This window comes from Fundulus heteroclitus, chromosome 4 (genome assembly GCF_011125445.2).
Source record: "Fundulus heteroclitus isolate FHET01 chromosome 4, MU-UCD_Fhet_4.1, whole genome shotgun sequence".
Classification (NCBI taxonomy): Eukaryota; Metazoa; Chordata; class Actinopteri; order Cyprinodontiformes; family Fundulidae; genus Fundulus; species Fundulus heteroclitus.
In genome coordinates, this window is record NC_046364.1 from 30,793,455 (window position 1) to 30,809,200 (window position 15,746).

The following is a 15,746-nucleotide window of genomic DNA, read 5'->3' on the forward strand; positions in this document are numbered from 1 at the left end:
AAACGTTTTCACACAGCCAGAAAACTGCTTGTTGTTGCAACCAAATCCTATGGGGTTCTGTGAGAGTAGGGAGTAGCAAGATGGCGGCCAGTGACTTCAGGTTTTCGGCAAAATCAGCACTTCAGTGTATAATATAGCTCAGTGAGTGGCACAGTGTACCGTAATGTTCTGAATAGCCATCAAGCGGAGTGGCTTCTTTGGTTACCAAAGTCGTACTTACAGATTTTAACAGATTTTTGTGCGCTTTGTACCACATAAAATCTTTCAGTAATCATATATAAGGTGCAACGTCAATTTTTGAGAAAAATTAAGGATTTTAAGTGCGCCTTATAGTCCGAAAATACGGTACATGTGTTGAAGAGGTTTGAAAAGTGTTGATCATGCTGTTTAATTGATACTGGCAGTGCCGAAGACTTTTCAAACTCCCGTGTGTGTGTGTGTGTGTGTGTTCAGAGGGGGAAAAAAACACAGATTTCCTGTTTTTCTCACACTTTCTAACTGATTTAGCCACCATCCCTTTCTGTCTCTCTCTGTAGTTGAGCAGCAGCGTCCATCTTGGATGCTGCAGAAAGAAGAAAAAAAAACAAAAAACACTAATACTGTTGACTAACTCACTCGCATAGACTTGCACAAGAGAGAAAACGGTAGATTAGTAGTGAACTTGACAGTGCGCTGAGGCCATGTGTTTCCACTCTGAGGATTATGAAACAAACAAGAAAAAAAAAGCGGAAAAAAAAAAATATTTTGAACTGAGTGTTGAAATGCAGTACTTAAAGCAGGTATCCATGCATTCATCGACTTAAAAAGGCACCAGGATCATAATATTATGTGGGATTTATATTAGTTTTGAAAAATAATATTAATAAAGTTGGATAACTCTTGTTGAGTCTTTTGATTGCTGTCCTCTTTGAGATCCACGTTTGAATGAATGTCGTGAAAATTTTACTGGAGACCGTGAGTGTAATGCTTCCCGTTTTCATGCATTTAATATTTATTAAAATGCAAATATCATAATGTGTTATCTTTTAAGAAGCTAAAACTGTCTTACATGCATAAACCAAGACTTCAAACTACAACCTTCACCCAGAGGTGCGTCTTAAAACTAGATCACCGTTGAAAATGTTAATTTATTTCAGCAATTAAATTTAAAAAATGTAAGTTTACATAGAATAATTTCAAACAGCATTGTATTTCAGGTACAATGTAGCATTGTAATTCATCTGAAAGGTCACCCAACTGGGTGTTAGAGCGCACATAGCTACAGGTTTTTCTGCAGGCTGTCATTTCCGTTTTAAAAGACCTTGTAAGACAACGTCTCGTGTAAAATTCTGGTTTTCCTGAAGGTAAATATTGTGTTTTTAATGATCTGTGAGCCTAGAAACACTTAAAATGACCATTCTGATACAGGTTCACTTGTGAAATTTAAATTTCTGAATCAAATGATGTTCCAATTTATTGAGCTGTGTCTGTAGAGAATTAATTGAAGGAAAATGCATTTCTTTTATTTCTTTCTCCTAAAAACAGGGCTACCAGACTGGTGTAAAGAGGGGTTGTTTGGGCATTTATTCCTTTTCGTCCTGCTTGCAAATTTAAAGAAAAACTCGGGACAGGCCTTCAAAAAGCCTCTACAAGTAGCAATAATGCACGCTTTTTGAAATCATAAGAAAGTCTGGCTCCCTGGAAACAAAAGACAAAGTAATTACGATTGCAGCAAGCTTTGTGCCATACTGTCTAAATTCAGACAATATAAAGGGGAAGATTGTTTGCTTTGCTTGTTTGATTGTTTTAATTTTAACTAACAATAAATTCACAGCTGCCCGCAAGGCAAAAACATATTTTGCCTTTAAAAGAAAGAAAAATGAAAAGGAGGTTAACATTTAGTAAAATAAATAAATAAATGGCACGCCCTTCTATTTGTCTTTCCAATGATGTAGCTGTAAAAAAAAAAAAAAAAAAAAAAAAGCATAAACAATTACCTTTTGTGGTTCATTCACTGTTCAGGACAGTCAAGTATTTATTTCTTGGCTTTCTGAGCTTTAACTACTGAAATCCAGTTTTTAGTGACGTCCTAATTTAAGGAGATGCATATTTTATTTACAGCTCATGAGCTCCTAACAGAACCCTGCTCAACACATTTGAGGCGTCCGGTTACTGCAAACTAATTCAAACTTGCGATATTTCTAGCGCCCAGCAGGGGGCGGTAATTAGCTGAAAATAACTGACTAAAAAGCACCACTTCCTGAAACTCCTGCATCCAAAGTAAGTATGCGCCATGTCTTGCTTGATATAGAAAGATAGAATAAGCTTAATGTGGGGGAAATGATTAAAAACAAATCTGTTATAAGAATCAGCAAAGAATTTATTGATGCAATATTATACGTTTTATTAAAATACTCAAATATAAGTGTGTATTGCACAAGGATCTGTTCACCAATCTTAAGACCAAACTACGTTTATTGATGCCGTTTGTGTGAAAGAAGTCCCAGCAGGTTTTTTACCGACTGCAGCACAATGTGTTCATGTCATTCAAAACAAAACTAAGGAATGTGTGGAAGGACTGCAGCACCATCAGTGCAAAAAAAAAAAAAAAAAAGAAAAAAAATGATGCGCAGAAACACTAACTAGAAACACCTAAAACAGCTTAACGAAACATTTATCCATTCACCCAAGTCTGTGATCACTGTAGCAGGACTGGACTCTAAAAAAAAAAAAAAAACAGTTGTGTGTTTTTTCAGAAGCAAAACGGATAGAAAAAAACAACAACAAAGCTTTACATCCTTTGAGTAAAAACACGAAGAAATCCTCTTAAATTCTACCCACCGACAGGCACGCGCCAACATATAAACACATATACAGAATGAGATCAGAAAAGGCCTGTTTGTCTTAATTTCATGTAAACAAATGATTCTCCTCAGTAACAAGGTCTTTCTATTGCCGTCGCTCATCGCAATAGCTTGGTGGCCCGGGGCGTGAACGCGAGGCGCCGTCTGTGTCCAAGGTAGTACCTGTGCCAATAAAGTGCTAATACACCACAGACTTCACGCTCTGCTTAAAGTTTACACTGAAACATGCTGGTGTCATTAAAGATTAAAAAAAAAAAAAAAAACAGAATAAAGGTGAGGGAGGTTTTCCAGGTAAATACTCCACCTCACCGCAATGCCCTCAGAATATAAACAAGAAAGAAGTATATATTCTGCTTTGGTATTTCAATTATTTTTTAATCATTCTTCAGCATCGTGATTCTTTAAGTGTCTGTTCCTGCATCACAATAAATATTCCTAGTAAAAATGGAAATCACTTCAGTTTCCTTTGACAGTTAAAACCTTCATCTAAAAAAAGCAACATAGTGAGAGTTAAAAAAAAAAAAAAAAAGAAAGAAAAGAAAAATTGAAATCACAGCCAGGTCCCAGAGATTTAGCCGATTTGATTTGAATGCTTCAAAAACGCCGGAGCACAAATCCTCTAAAAGATGATATAAAGGCGTGTAAAAGGGAATACAGAGATCCATAAATACAATAAATAGTTTGTTCAGTACTCGGAGGGGACAGACCCCGGGCGGGGCCCAGCGCTCTTTGTGTCTTTGGAGAATAGCCTCATCCTAAACCCGACAGGACAGCTGTTTTGGTCTGCTGGCGTAACTGTGAGTTACATTCGTTAACTGTAAGGCAGTAGTGGAAGAAGAGTCTCACAGCGTCTCCGCCTTCCCCGACCGTACGCTCGGTGCCGTCCTCAGAGAGAAGAGACGATGTGAGGGTGGGGGGGGGAGGGCCAGCGTGGCGGGCGCGTCGTCTTGTGCCTAAAGCCAGCCGCTCCTAGATCTTGGTGACGTAGTTGTTGGGGAAAAGACCCTGCTTCCCGCGAAGTCGTCCCGTCCACCATCCGGACGCGTCTGCTCGAAACGAGATCACATTGCGGGACGCGTGAACAGACGAGACGGAGAAAAGGGGGGAAAAGAAAGGCGGCGCGTTCGGCCGGACACCCACCCTCTTTGACGATGTCGATGACGTCGTCCGTGTTGAAGCTGAGCTCGTCGGTGTCCTGGGCGTCGTAGGCGTACAGGGCTCTGCACTGGGGCACCTGGGGTTTGGGTTTGGGCGCGGGCTTCGGTCGCCCTCCTCCTGGTGGAGGCCTGTGGGCCGACGGTCGATGGGCCCTGGTGTAGAAAAAAAGAAAAAAAAAAAAACACTCCTCAGTCAGGGTAAGCTACCTGCTGGAGGACGCTGAGTGAAATATTTAAAAGGTGTGCTGCGGTGACTCAGGGGCAGCACAGGTCTATTCAGCGTGTCAGACTACAGCTGCATGCAAACATCTGGGCATCCTTGGCGACTTTTCCCTCTTTTATTATGCAGGAGATGTCTCAGAATGACATCCAGAAGTAAAATATGAAACATTCCTCTACCATTTCGGGCGAGTTCACCTTTTATTTCCTGGCAAGAATAAAGCAAAGGTGTAGGAAACAAAGTTGAACTCCAGTGTTTTTTTGTGACACCCAAGTTATTAAGTCCCTGTTTAAAGCGATCCTTTTTAAGCCGTACGACTATGAGGGTGATTGAGAAATCTTCGTGTTTGTGTATTTAGCATTGCCATTGTGTTACGGGAGGTCTCCTTCTCATATGTCACACATTTCTGCAGATAGCTTAAGAAAAGTAGGGGAAAGATCTGTGAAATCCGGTTAAATTCTTTCACGAAACATTTTTCGGAGCCATAATTAAAAATGTGTGCTCAAATCACAGGACCGATGGCAAACGACGTCATTTTCAATCTTCTAACGAAACTTAAATTGGAAAGATTGTTTATAAATAGTTTATAAACATTTAGAAAACAATCGTCTGTCAACTTAAAAGTTGCTATGCGGTCTCTACTGCTGAAAGGTATTTTAATGTATCGGAGTATGCTCTTAGAAGTCCTAATTCTAAGAAAATAAAAAAAATCCGACTATTTATAAAATTATACATTTTTAAAGCTACAAATGTTCCATCGGCTGGCCTTTCTTAATCATGATGATTGTGGCGACAGCCAAACCTAACAAAGGAGGCTTCAGGAGCCCAGCATTGCTTTATTGGTCTTTACACAATAAATAAAAATAAAAATATGCTTTAAATTTCTTGTGTGTTTTTAACCAGATTATCATCATCCCAGCAATGTGAATCTAAACCAGGGGTGCCCAAACCTTTGCATGGAAGTGCTGAAATTCTCTATTCTCTATGCAGACATGGCAGACACGCACATCCCCTGTAAATTCTAGGCTTTTAACATACTTTTAACATGATATTCAGGATTTTTGGGAAGTACTTAATTTTTTCACAGATCTTGCAATTGTTGCCTCATCTTAGTTTAACATTATGGCATCTATGGGGTGCCACAGCTTGTCAATTAGGGTTAGAAATTAAATGTAAATAAAATAATAATGGAGAAAATCATTTATATGTTAAAACCATAGAATTGACAAAGGGGTCTGTTTGTAGTATATATATATATATATATATATATATATATATATATATATATATATATATATATATATATATATATATATATATATATATATATATATATATATATATATATATATATATATATATATTTCCCCAAAAGTGGATGTACATCATAATCTTAAAGCTGTTCCTGAGTGTGCCACAGGGTGGCGCTCAAGCACAGGCTCTCACTTTTTGCATGCTACAGAAAACTGAAGAGGTTTCACTCTTTCAAACTGAAGAGAAAAGAGAAGGAGATAATGATCCGGGGACATTAACCTTTGAACACCGACCCAAACATAATAGAGACGCCTGAGCAGAAAGGTTTTGTGGAAATGAGAAACAAATAACCCAGAAGAGACGATGACGTGCCCTTGGTAAAACACTGGATGCTAATCATTATAGTGGGGAGTGAGCACGTTTTGGACTAAATAAACAAGCACCAACACTTCTTTCAGGGACATCTTTGCTGATGGAAACATCTTAGGCTGCAGAGCTAAACATCCAGCTTACGAAGGGCAATCCTATCAAATGCTACTTGTCATCAGCAGCGTCAGAAGATGAAATAACACTTGATCCCGCTACGCTCGTCAGGTTTAGCGTGACTGCTGCTGACAGACTTTGCCCTTCTCTCCTGTCCTGAACCACCACCAAAAACACACGGCAGGCACTCAGACTCACATTCCTCCGTTTGATGTTGGCCGTCCGTCTCCAGAGCTAAAAAGAGAACGAATCAGCCAAATTATGTCAGATTACAGGAACAGCAGCAGAGGCATTACATTGTCAGGATATGCTCTTCTCCAAAATTCTGGGGTTCCCCAAAACCTCCTGGGTTCACAATCACAAAAGCACAGCAAGAGAGCCATAACCTCCACTACCAGTAGAGTATATTTAAACAGGCAATACAAACAGCATCAACAACAAATATCTTGTTAGTGTTTTCTAAATATGCTTTTTTTTGTGACACATTACTGTAACATTGGTTATTAACTCACTCTGTGAAGTTAAAACTACGGCTCATCTGGTAATAGCTAACCTTAAATTAATCAAAAATCAAATAACTATACAGCTGTTAGCTTGAAAGACACTGACTGCATTAAGTTATCCATTAAGTGATGAATGGGTGTTTGATCAATCTGTAATACGGTTTAAGTAAATATAGGCTACGTTCTCATAAAAAACATTTAAAATTAAAAAAACATAACTGTTTCTACTATAAATGAAAAGGCATCTCCAAAACCTCTTTAAAAAAAAACTACAGTATTCATTTCCTGGCTTATTTACAATCAACAACGATGCTCTTTTCTGATTTAAATCCCATTTAGATGAATACATGGCGTGTTGAAAATAACTATATCCCTCTCAATAATCAATAGAAAAATCTTTGTTGTGTTTATGGCAGTCGAGGAGCTTTTTTCTACTTTTTTCCACTGGTGTTTTGATCATGCGCCCTTTGAGCTTCGTGTTGGAAGGCCTCCTGACCATCACCCTAATCTTTCCGATTCAAGTTGGGACTCTGGTCTAAAAGGCTATCACTTGTAGCCAGGTGAAAAATTTTACTAAAATGAAAACATTAAACCTAAACCAACCAGAGGGAATGACTCTTTTTGGACCAAACTGTTTTTTTCCTCTTTGTTGGACGTTAAAGCTGCCACACTACCTGTGCAGGTGAGGCGAAAATGAGAAACCACTTGGAAAGGTGCACTATCGTTGGTTTAAAAAAAAAAAATACTCACCTGTGACTTTCTCCTGCATTGTTTACATTTCAATTGTTTTACTTGTAAATTCAGTGCTGCACCTTATACTGTATTTTAAATCTACTGTAATTTACAAGCTGTATTCTTTGCACAACCAATTCTGCACATACAAATGTTTTTAAAAAAAATACTCACCTGTACACTGTGACTTTCTCCTGCATTGTCTACATTTAAATCGTTTACTTTTAAATCACTGCTGCACCTTAAACTGTAATTTAATTTTACTGCAATTTACAAGCTGTATGCAACGAAATTTCGTTCTGTACGCAACTCTGTGCATACAAAACGACAAATAAAGTTGTCTAAGTCTAAGTCATGTTTTGCTCGTCATCTTAACCCCGCCCTGTGGATCTGTGGTCCCTGTCGGGTCTCACCCTGCAGCGCCTTGCTCAGGGACCCTCAGGCACGCCAGGTCGGGCTGCTGCCGGCTGCCGCCATCTCGCTCCCTCGTCTGGTGGATGTTGCTGGGCAGAAACGGGCGCGTGGAGTTGGCCGACGGCGGGTGCCTCTGGCCGTGGTGGTGCGAGTTCCTCTGGTTGGCGATGTGGTTGGTGTTCTTCACGCTGCCGTTCTGGTGGCCGGCTGTGTAGAGAATAAAAAAAAAAAAAAAAAACATGAGATGTTTTTAACGCGGGACGCCAAAACGAGAGAGAAGGCGAAGGCTCCGAGCGGGCGTACCCGGTGGTCCCGGCGCCGCTCTTGCAGGCATGTGGTGGTTTCTGGACGCGTTGGAGCGGCTCTGGCTGAAGCTCTTCCTGGTCGGACCTGTCGTACGCACAAGCAAAAACGTGAAGCCAACGTGTTGCAGGAAAGATTTGACACGTATGTGAGGTTTCAGCACTCGCACTCACGTGTGTTCTTGGGAAGGCCCGGTCCGATGCTGACCTGCAGGGCTTTGGCGGAGGGCTTGAGCACGGCCACGTCTCCCTGACCCTGCACAAACAGCACCTGCCTGGAGCCGCCGCCGCTCAGGAAGCCCCAGTTCTCCTTCTTCAGCTTCATCTCCAGTCTGCAAATCGCGAGCAATATAAAAGATTATTTTCCATCTATTTCTCAGAACCGCGACGCCGTGGGAACGCCTGCTGCGCCTGACGCGGGAACGTACGTGTTGTTGAACTTGAGCGGCAGCTTCCTCTGGGTCTTCTCCTCGAAGCGCTGCGACAGCAGGCTGATGAACTCCGTCTTGAAGACGCACTCCAGCAGGCTGTCGTACTCCTGCTCGTGGAGGATGATGAAGTCGTCCTGCATGGAGCTGAAACCGTCACAAGCCATGAGAAAAGGACTTTAGAGGGAGCGAGTAGAGAGTCGTCTTAAAGAAAAGAGTATCGTGGTTCCCTCCATTGTCTTGTTAGGCGGGGATGTGGAGTCAGGTTTCACTTCAGCATTCAGGAGCTTCACAAAGCAGCTCAGATCTGAGGAGAGACGGCCGCCCGGGCATGCGGCCCCGCACAAGAAGAGCTTGTTCTTCCTCTGATGAGTTTCTCCTGCTTTCCCTCGACCCGCTGCACCACCTGGGCTGTGTTACCCCATGGAGTCCAAAAGCCACAAACTTCTGCCTCTGGCCCAAGTTTCACAGCGTTTCTATCGACAATGCCGAGACCAAAAACTGTTTATTTCTTTTTTTGGCCGATTTCTCCGCGTTAAACAAGTCCCGGTCGTTTAGCTGCTTCCGACTGTGAAGCACTTCAGCAACAAACTGTCCTCAGTCGCATTTACCCACAACTGCTTTGAATCTTCTCCACGAGTTTCCACTGTCCGTTATGTGACTTTTACAAGAACATGGAAACTTGACTTTACACTGTGGTGATTACAGACTTCATGCTGCAGCTATCGGCTCATTTCAGACAACAGCTGTTTTTTTTTACCAGCGCAAAGTCACAGTCAAAGGCTCTCAACGCAGCAACCAGGTTGGCTTCTGATGGACGGAGCCCAACTAAGCCAAATTATAGGAAAATTAAAACCCGATCAGCTGGAACATTCAATGTAAGTTTCAGGCAGAACATTTTCTGGGACATAAAGCCCTCAGCATGATGCTTTTTTCAGAAGAAGGGGAAATTACCTGGCCTTTAATTAAAACCTCAGACTCCTGAAGACAAAGAGGAACCCTCACATATTTAATACATAAACTAAACTGAATTAATGCTCTGCAGCCAGGTTACAGATTAACATACCTTAAGAAGCCATTGACCTCTGGTTTATAGTATTGTGAGGTGGATCAGCTGATGGTGCTCCTCAACTAATCTGTGTACGTTTTATGCAGATTTTTCTAAGTGCTAGAAGAAAACCTACACTAGAAAATTGAAATTATATTTGAAACCCACAGAAAGAAACCCGACTTGGGTAGGAAAAGCATAAAATCTGCTGAAACAAAGTTTATTTATTTGTGGCCACTGATGATTAAAGAGAAAATTCAGGTAAAAATGATCAAACCAGTGTTGGTTTCAGCTGCAATCAGGTTAATTGGCAAGACACAATTATGTGCTGCCTGTCTTGTGTTGGTCCAGCGCATAAAATCCCAATAAAAAGACTTTTTTTTTTTTTTACCTGAGAGACAACGCCAAGATCTTCTCCACGTCAATCTTCCTCTTCAGCACCTCGGTCACCTGACCTTTCTCTGGGCCCTGCTTCACCTTTTCTCTCCCAATCAAATACACACTTTTAGGAGTCAAAATCAAGTCTCTCTTAATGCCCTGTTAACAGAAACAAACAGAAAGAGTCTTACCATCTTTGTAGTTGTTAAAAACAGCTTTGAAAAGCTAACTGATTCACTGTAGAGATCGTACCTTGAACCGGCGGTCGTATTTTGTGACTTTATCGGCGAAGTCGATCTTTTCTCTCTTGGCCAGAAACTGCCGGAGCTCCGGTCTGTCGTCCATCCCCAGGTAGTCCCCCACAAAGTTCCTGTTCAGGCTGTGTCGCCGCCTCTCTTTCCGGTTCAACAGCAGATCAGAAGCTGAAAAAAATAAAAAAAATAAAATAAGAAGCAGAAATACACGTGAAAGCTAAAGAGACCAGCAGCAAAAAAAAGGACGATTAAAGATACGAAGCAGAAAGCGTCTCTTTGCTCACCTTCTTCCCTCATCTGGACGTACTTCTTGCGGGCGACGTATTTCCTCCAGGCCTTCTGGATGGTCCGAGCGTAGCCGTCAAACTTGCGCTCCCTCGTCTCTTCCAGGAGAAAGAGCTACGAGGAAAAACGGAGGAAGAACAACACCTCAGACACGCCAACGAGCACCGGAAAGACGATGCACCAAACCCGAACCCACTGAGCTCTGTTTCAGTGAGACTAAAACTTTTCCTTTTAACTACCGGTTATCCTCTTAGATTATTGTTTTCATCCTGTTAAAGTTCCAAAAAAAGTAAAAAACAAAGCAACTGGACTTGTGTTTCGTAGTTGAAGACGTTTCGCTTCCTCTCCAGGAAGCTTTCTCAATTCAAAAAGTGTCTTTTTGAATTTAAGAAAGCCTACTGGAGAGGAAGCGAAACGTCTTCAACTACGAAAAACAAGTCCAGTTGCTTTGTTTTTTACTTTTTTTCTAATGACCATGACCTGGATGACTGAGAATCTTCACCAGCATACTGTTGAAGGAATTAAGTTTGGAAAGTCAAGCAGAAAAAGATTTCTTTACCTCTGCTAGATGAAATCAGTCGATTAAAATTTCAGAATTTAAAAAAAAAAAAAAAAAATAGATCCTCATAGTAAGCAGATTCTTTACTCAGTGATATCTTTAAGCATTTTCTGCTATTCATTTTGATGATTAAACAAAAAAAAAATATCTAAATTCAGTTTCTCAGAAAATGTTTACATTACATAAAACCAAATGTAAACAAAAAACAATGTCTCATCCTGCTTGTGTATCTTTTTCTATCACACTATTTTCTTCTACCAAACTTTCCATTAACATGAGTTTCACCTCCAAACAAATGATCGAGCGGACTTTGCTTCTGTGTTGTTTGAGCACCTTTCTCTACCACTTTTTTATTCCATTAAATCTTTCATTAAGGTGCCTGGACACACGTGAGGAGTCATTTTCTTTACGGTTTGTGTTTTCCCCTCATCGTGGAGGACTTTACCATGACGGCATAGGCCAGGGGTGTCCAAAATGTCCGTCACATCGGCCAAAATTATAAAAGCCTAAAGTACTCAAAGCTGAAAAAAAAATATATTGTGGTTTTTTCCTGCTCCACAAAATATGAACATGCAATATTTTTATGAAATGACTCGGAATTTTTGTAGGAATGGGATTTTATTTTTAATTTTAGATAAAATCTAAAAAAGGGTTTTGCACATTTGCCTTATAAAGATGACCATCTAGTTGCTTCAGGGCTCAGTAAAAAAAGAAAAAAGTACAGATATTTTGTTTTATGTCTAATCTTAGCGGTAATAACTAGATTTGGGTCAATCTTTCTTTAAATATGCTTGCTGTATCGAGACAATTTTAATAAATGAAGATTTTGGTGCACCAAAGTCTGCATTAGAGTCCATCATTGGATTGATGTGGTACAATGAAGTTAAAGAGATGGTAAAAAATATCCTCGTTAAAAGATTAATAGTTTGTCTTGAAGATTTGAACTTTGCGGCAATAAAAAAAAAAAAGAAAAGGCCTTCTGCATCAATCTTTGTGCTGGTGAGGGGAATTATTCTTGAATTGCCTGGGGCCATTTGTGGACCCCAGGCTGCACTTTGGAGACCCCGGTATAAGCTACTACAAATTTCTGTGTTAAAACTCAGAAAATAAGATTATTATATAAAACTAATGTAGAGCTGAGGAACTGAATGTTGAGTTTTCATTAGATGAACGCTATAATGATCAAAATAACCCAAATTACACTTTTATGACACATTACTAAACTTACAGAAAAACTATATTTATATTGTAATTTATTGATATACCTCTGTAATATGTAACAAACATGGCAACTGTGAGATAATTTCCTCTGTAACAGGTTTTGTGTTTTTAACAGGTGTTCATGTGGAAATAGTTTTTATATAATAAGCAACGCCGGGCTTTTTTGCTGCCGAAAAGAAGATTATTCAAAGTGCGCATTGAAAAACATGCATTTTATAGTTAAACAAAAGTGCGGCACGACGGTGTGGGCAACTCATTAAAAGGGTTTAAGGTTCACTTTGTGCCCGTCCGGTTTGGGATCCATTTGCTCGGAGCGATTAATACGCTTATCAGTGCGCTCTGAGACCACCGGACTTCTCCCCCCCCCCCCCCCCCCAGTTTATGTCATTTCCTGCCGGGCTTCTTAACACGCAATCGCCCTCGGTGCCCTCGCCGTGTGCCAGACTAAACATCCTGTCCGGCGTTGCGACAGCCCCTGGCATCAGCGAGGCCGACCACAGGCCGCGGCGTGACGGAGGACGCCGCCGAGCGAGCCCGGGACACAGCGCTGCGCATCCAGCCACAAAAAAAAAACAAAAAAAAACAAACACTAAGCAGAAAAAAGGCGCTGAATCACAGCCTGCGAGCCTGACGCTGCGTAATAACTGAAGGTTCAGGGTTTTGGAGGCTCGATGCTGCAAACCAGGCTTCACCTTGGCAGAGAACCTCCTGCAACACCTGCCGTCAAGACAACTTTCTCTTTCTCTACGTCCAACAGAGAGACGTCTTCACTCCTAAAGCTAATTAACAGGGGTCAGCATCTTATCTCCCGCCGTCTTGTTTTGAGAAGCCTGTCAGCTCGTTTCAGCCATCTGCCCTGTGTGGTATTTACGTTTCATTAGTCAGCGGCCCCGAGCCCTCGCCCTGCGGGGCGGGGAGCGCGGCTGTAGGTACATGAGTGAAGGCATTCAGGGTTAAACGCCAGGCCTGACTGAAACTGAGGCGTCTGTGTGCGAGTTTCTAAATATACATCAGTGGGTGTGTGTCTGCTGGCTGCAGCTTGATGTGTGTAGCTGTTAACAAGCAGGGGAGAGGGGGGGGGGGGCTGTATATAAGCGTCGCTTTCACAAGAATCAATGTAGTTATAGTAGAAGAAGAGAAGCCTCAATCATGCCCCCCTTCTCCCCATAACCCCCCCAGAAAAAAAAAAAAAATCTGCGGAGCCGCAGTCTGAGGTTGTGTTTTCAGTTTCAGAGCGGCGTTGACTCACCGCTGACGTTTAACAAGGGGTCGGGTTCAAGCTCCGCCCCCATGACAAAGACTCCAGCGTGATTTGGGGCTCTGCTGCCTTTTATGGTGCTTAGAGTAAAAATACCGAGTCGAGTTTTTCCCTTGCTGGCAGAAAGGAAAGGAGGCCGACGGATTTCATCTTCGGCTTTATGAATTACAGTTCCTGGCTGCTTTGCCACATTTTGCTACAACCTCAAACTTCCATGCGTTTTAGTTGGATCATGTGTGATGGACCAACACCGAGTGGAGCATGAGTCCTGAAAGCTACCAGTGCTGTAGAACTCGAGTCCGAGACTCGAACTCGAGTCCGAGTCATTAGCTAAATTTAAAGACTCGTGACTTGACTTGGACTTGAGCACTGATGACTCGAACTTGGACTCTGACTCCTACATTCAGATCATTCTGACTCGGAAATTGAGAAAAAGACTCGACTTTTTTTTTTTATATCATTAGAATATTATTTGGTGTATGATTTTAATATCTAAAATATTAGTGCAATGTGGTGGAGTGTGGATTTTTTTTTTAGTTTAAAAACATGTAGGCTATGCTTACTTTAGTGCAGAACTTGGACTCGACTTGATCAATAAGGACTCGACTCGGACTTGACTCTGATGAGTAGTGGACTTGACTGATTTTTTTTTTTATTGACTTGGACTTGACTCAGACTTGAACACTGGAGACTCGAACCTGGACTCGGACTCGAGGCATAGTGACTTGACTACAACACTGAAAGCTACGCATCGTTTAACATTTTCTGTAAACCGTTTGGTTCACTTCTCCCCTCTACTCTGACACGCCTAAATAAATCCAGCACAACCAGTTGCTCTTAGGAGTTAGCCATTTAGTAAATACAGTAAACCAGTCTCATTATGAATCCAGGCGCTCTGTGGAGCCCCCAGAGGTTTGTTAGAGAACATCATTGACGACCAAGGAGCACAGCAGACAGGTCAGGGAGAGTCGGGGTTAAGTCATAAAACAATATCCCAAATCTCTGTCCGCAGGGTGAGACACGGTAGTGGCAGCATCATTCTGTGGGGTTTCTTTTCTTTCAGTGTGTTTTCTGAATCCAAATGAGAATCTGTGGCCTGACTAAATAATTAATGTTTAGAGATGTTCTCCATTATCCAGTCTTATTGAAGTTGAGCTGGTTTGCCAGGCCAATAGAGGCGTGTCTCAAAGGACTCGCAGCAATACCTGCAGCAAAGGCTGTTCAACAAAGCATTAGCTCAGGGTGCGGTGCTAAATACAAAATGCACTCCACACTTTAGGGATTTTTTTTTTTAAAACCACTCATATTATTTTCAATCCAGTTCAGAGATATGAATTAACAGTAAAAAGAAACCCAACTTGTGGTCATAACGTGTTGAAAAAGAAAAGGCAGACTCACCGACTCTGGGGCTTTGATGAAGATCTTGGTTTTGCCGAGCTGGAACTGATCTTGGTCCATGTTGACGGAGCGCAGGAGATGAATCACACCTTGCTTCTCGTCTCCCCGCCACGTCGGCCACGACTCTTTGGTCAGGATGGCGTACCTGAGGAGCAGAACGCACGGCCGCTAGAGTCAGCGCTGAAACTGAGACTCAACCAGGCGATCTTAGGCGTTATGTGGTTGGGAACCGTGGAAAAGCGGCTCAAACCGTTATTTATGCAAGTCTCAGGAGTCGGAGGTACGATACCTGTTGAGGAACTTGCGGAAGACTCTACGGTAGGCGTAGCCAGCACGCCTCACCCTGATGTTTTCCTTCAGACCCAGATACTCCACCTGGTGCTTCACTCTGGAGACACAACAATTATGGCATTAAGTGCACTGGTGTGTTTCCTTTTTTTGTCACATCCTCAATCAGCTTCTCTAAACGAGCAGCACTCTCATGTGTAACAGCTAGCAGCCGGTTTCCCCCGGAGCTACTCCTCCGGGGGAAATCGATGATTGTGGGACATTTAATGCAAAACAGTAGGTTTAACTTGTTTTCTTGCTCAGACAAAGAGCTCGAGCGCCGTTTGGTTCTGTACGGTCGGACTTCCTGTGAGACGGCGGTTCCGCTGCTAATTAGCGAGCCGCGTTGCGCCCCGCTCCCAACAGGAAGGTCATCATGAGCCGTGAACAATGCAGCAGCGGTCTGTGTGGGAACACGTAGCACCCAAAGACTGCACTGAGCAGGAAAGGAGCGGGAAACCGATGAACAAAAGCGCAGAGAGGAACAAAGGGGTTTCTTCAAATAAACACCTTCAGACGGACAGAAAACATCAAGAGAACAAAAAAAAAAAGTGGGTTCAGGAGGGAAAAGAAGTTTCAGAAACAAAGTCGTTTCTGTTTGTTTTGCTAAAAATCACAGTCGCCTTTAAACGTGACGTCACATTTCCGGCCTTCATCTGCGTTTAACCATTTAACCCCCCCA

General features: G+C 42.0%; 1 protein-coding gene across 2 annotated transcripts in view; it reads right to left on the bottom strand.

Moving 5' to 3' along the window:
* Window positions 1–2,358: 2,358 nt before the first annotated feature.
* Window positions 2,359–15,746, bottom strand: part of myo1ea (myosin IEa) — a 69,514-nt gene continuing 56,126 nt past the window's right edge. Inside the window, exons 18-29 of one of the 2 annotated variants that reach the window (XM_012882425.3) lie at window positions 15,027–15,125; window positions 14,738–14,882; window positions 10,301–10,415; window positions 10,015–10,184; window positions 9,776–9,921; window positions 8,337–8,483; window positions 8,083–8,240; window positions 7,910–7,996; window positions 7,606–7,813; window positions 6,156–6,191; window positions 3,984–4,153; window positions 2,359–3,889 (exon numbers count right to left, since the gene is read on the bottom strand). In XM_012882425.3, the coding sequence (XP_012737879.1) occupies window positions 3,813–3,889; window positions 3,984–4,153; window positions 6,156–6,191; window positions 7,606–7,813; window positions 7,910–7,996; window positions 8,083–8,240; window positions 8,337–8,483; window positions 9,776–9,921; window positions 10,015–10,184; window positions 10,301–10,415; window positions 14,738–14,882; window positions 15,027–15,125 (1,558 nt within the window). In that variant the 3' untranslated portion in view covers window positions 2,359–3,812. The remainder of the gene's footprint in view (window positions 3,890–3,983; window positions 4,154–6,155; window positions 6,192–7,605; window positions 7,814–7,909; window positions 7,997–8,082; window positions 8,241–8,336; window positions 8,484–9,775; window positions 9,922–10,014; window positions 10,185–10,300; window positions 10,416–14,737; window positions 14,883–15,026; window positions 15,126–15,746) is intronic. The other variant, XM_012882426.3, reaches the window with a different exon arrangement.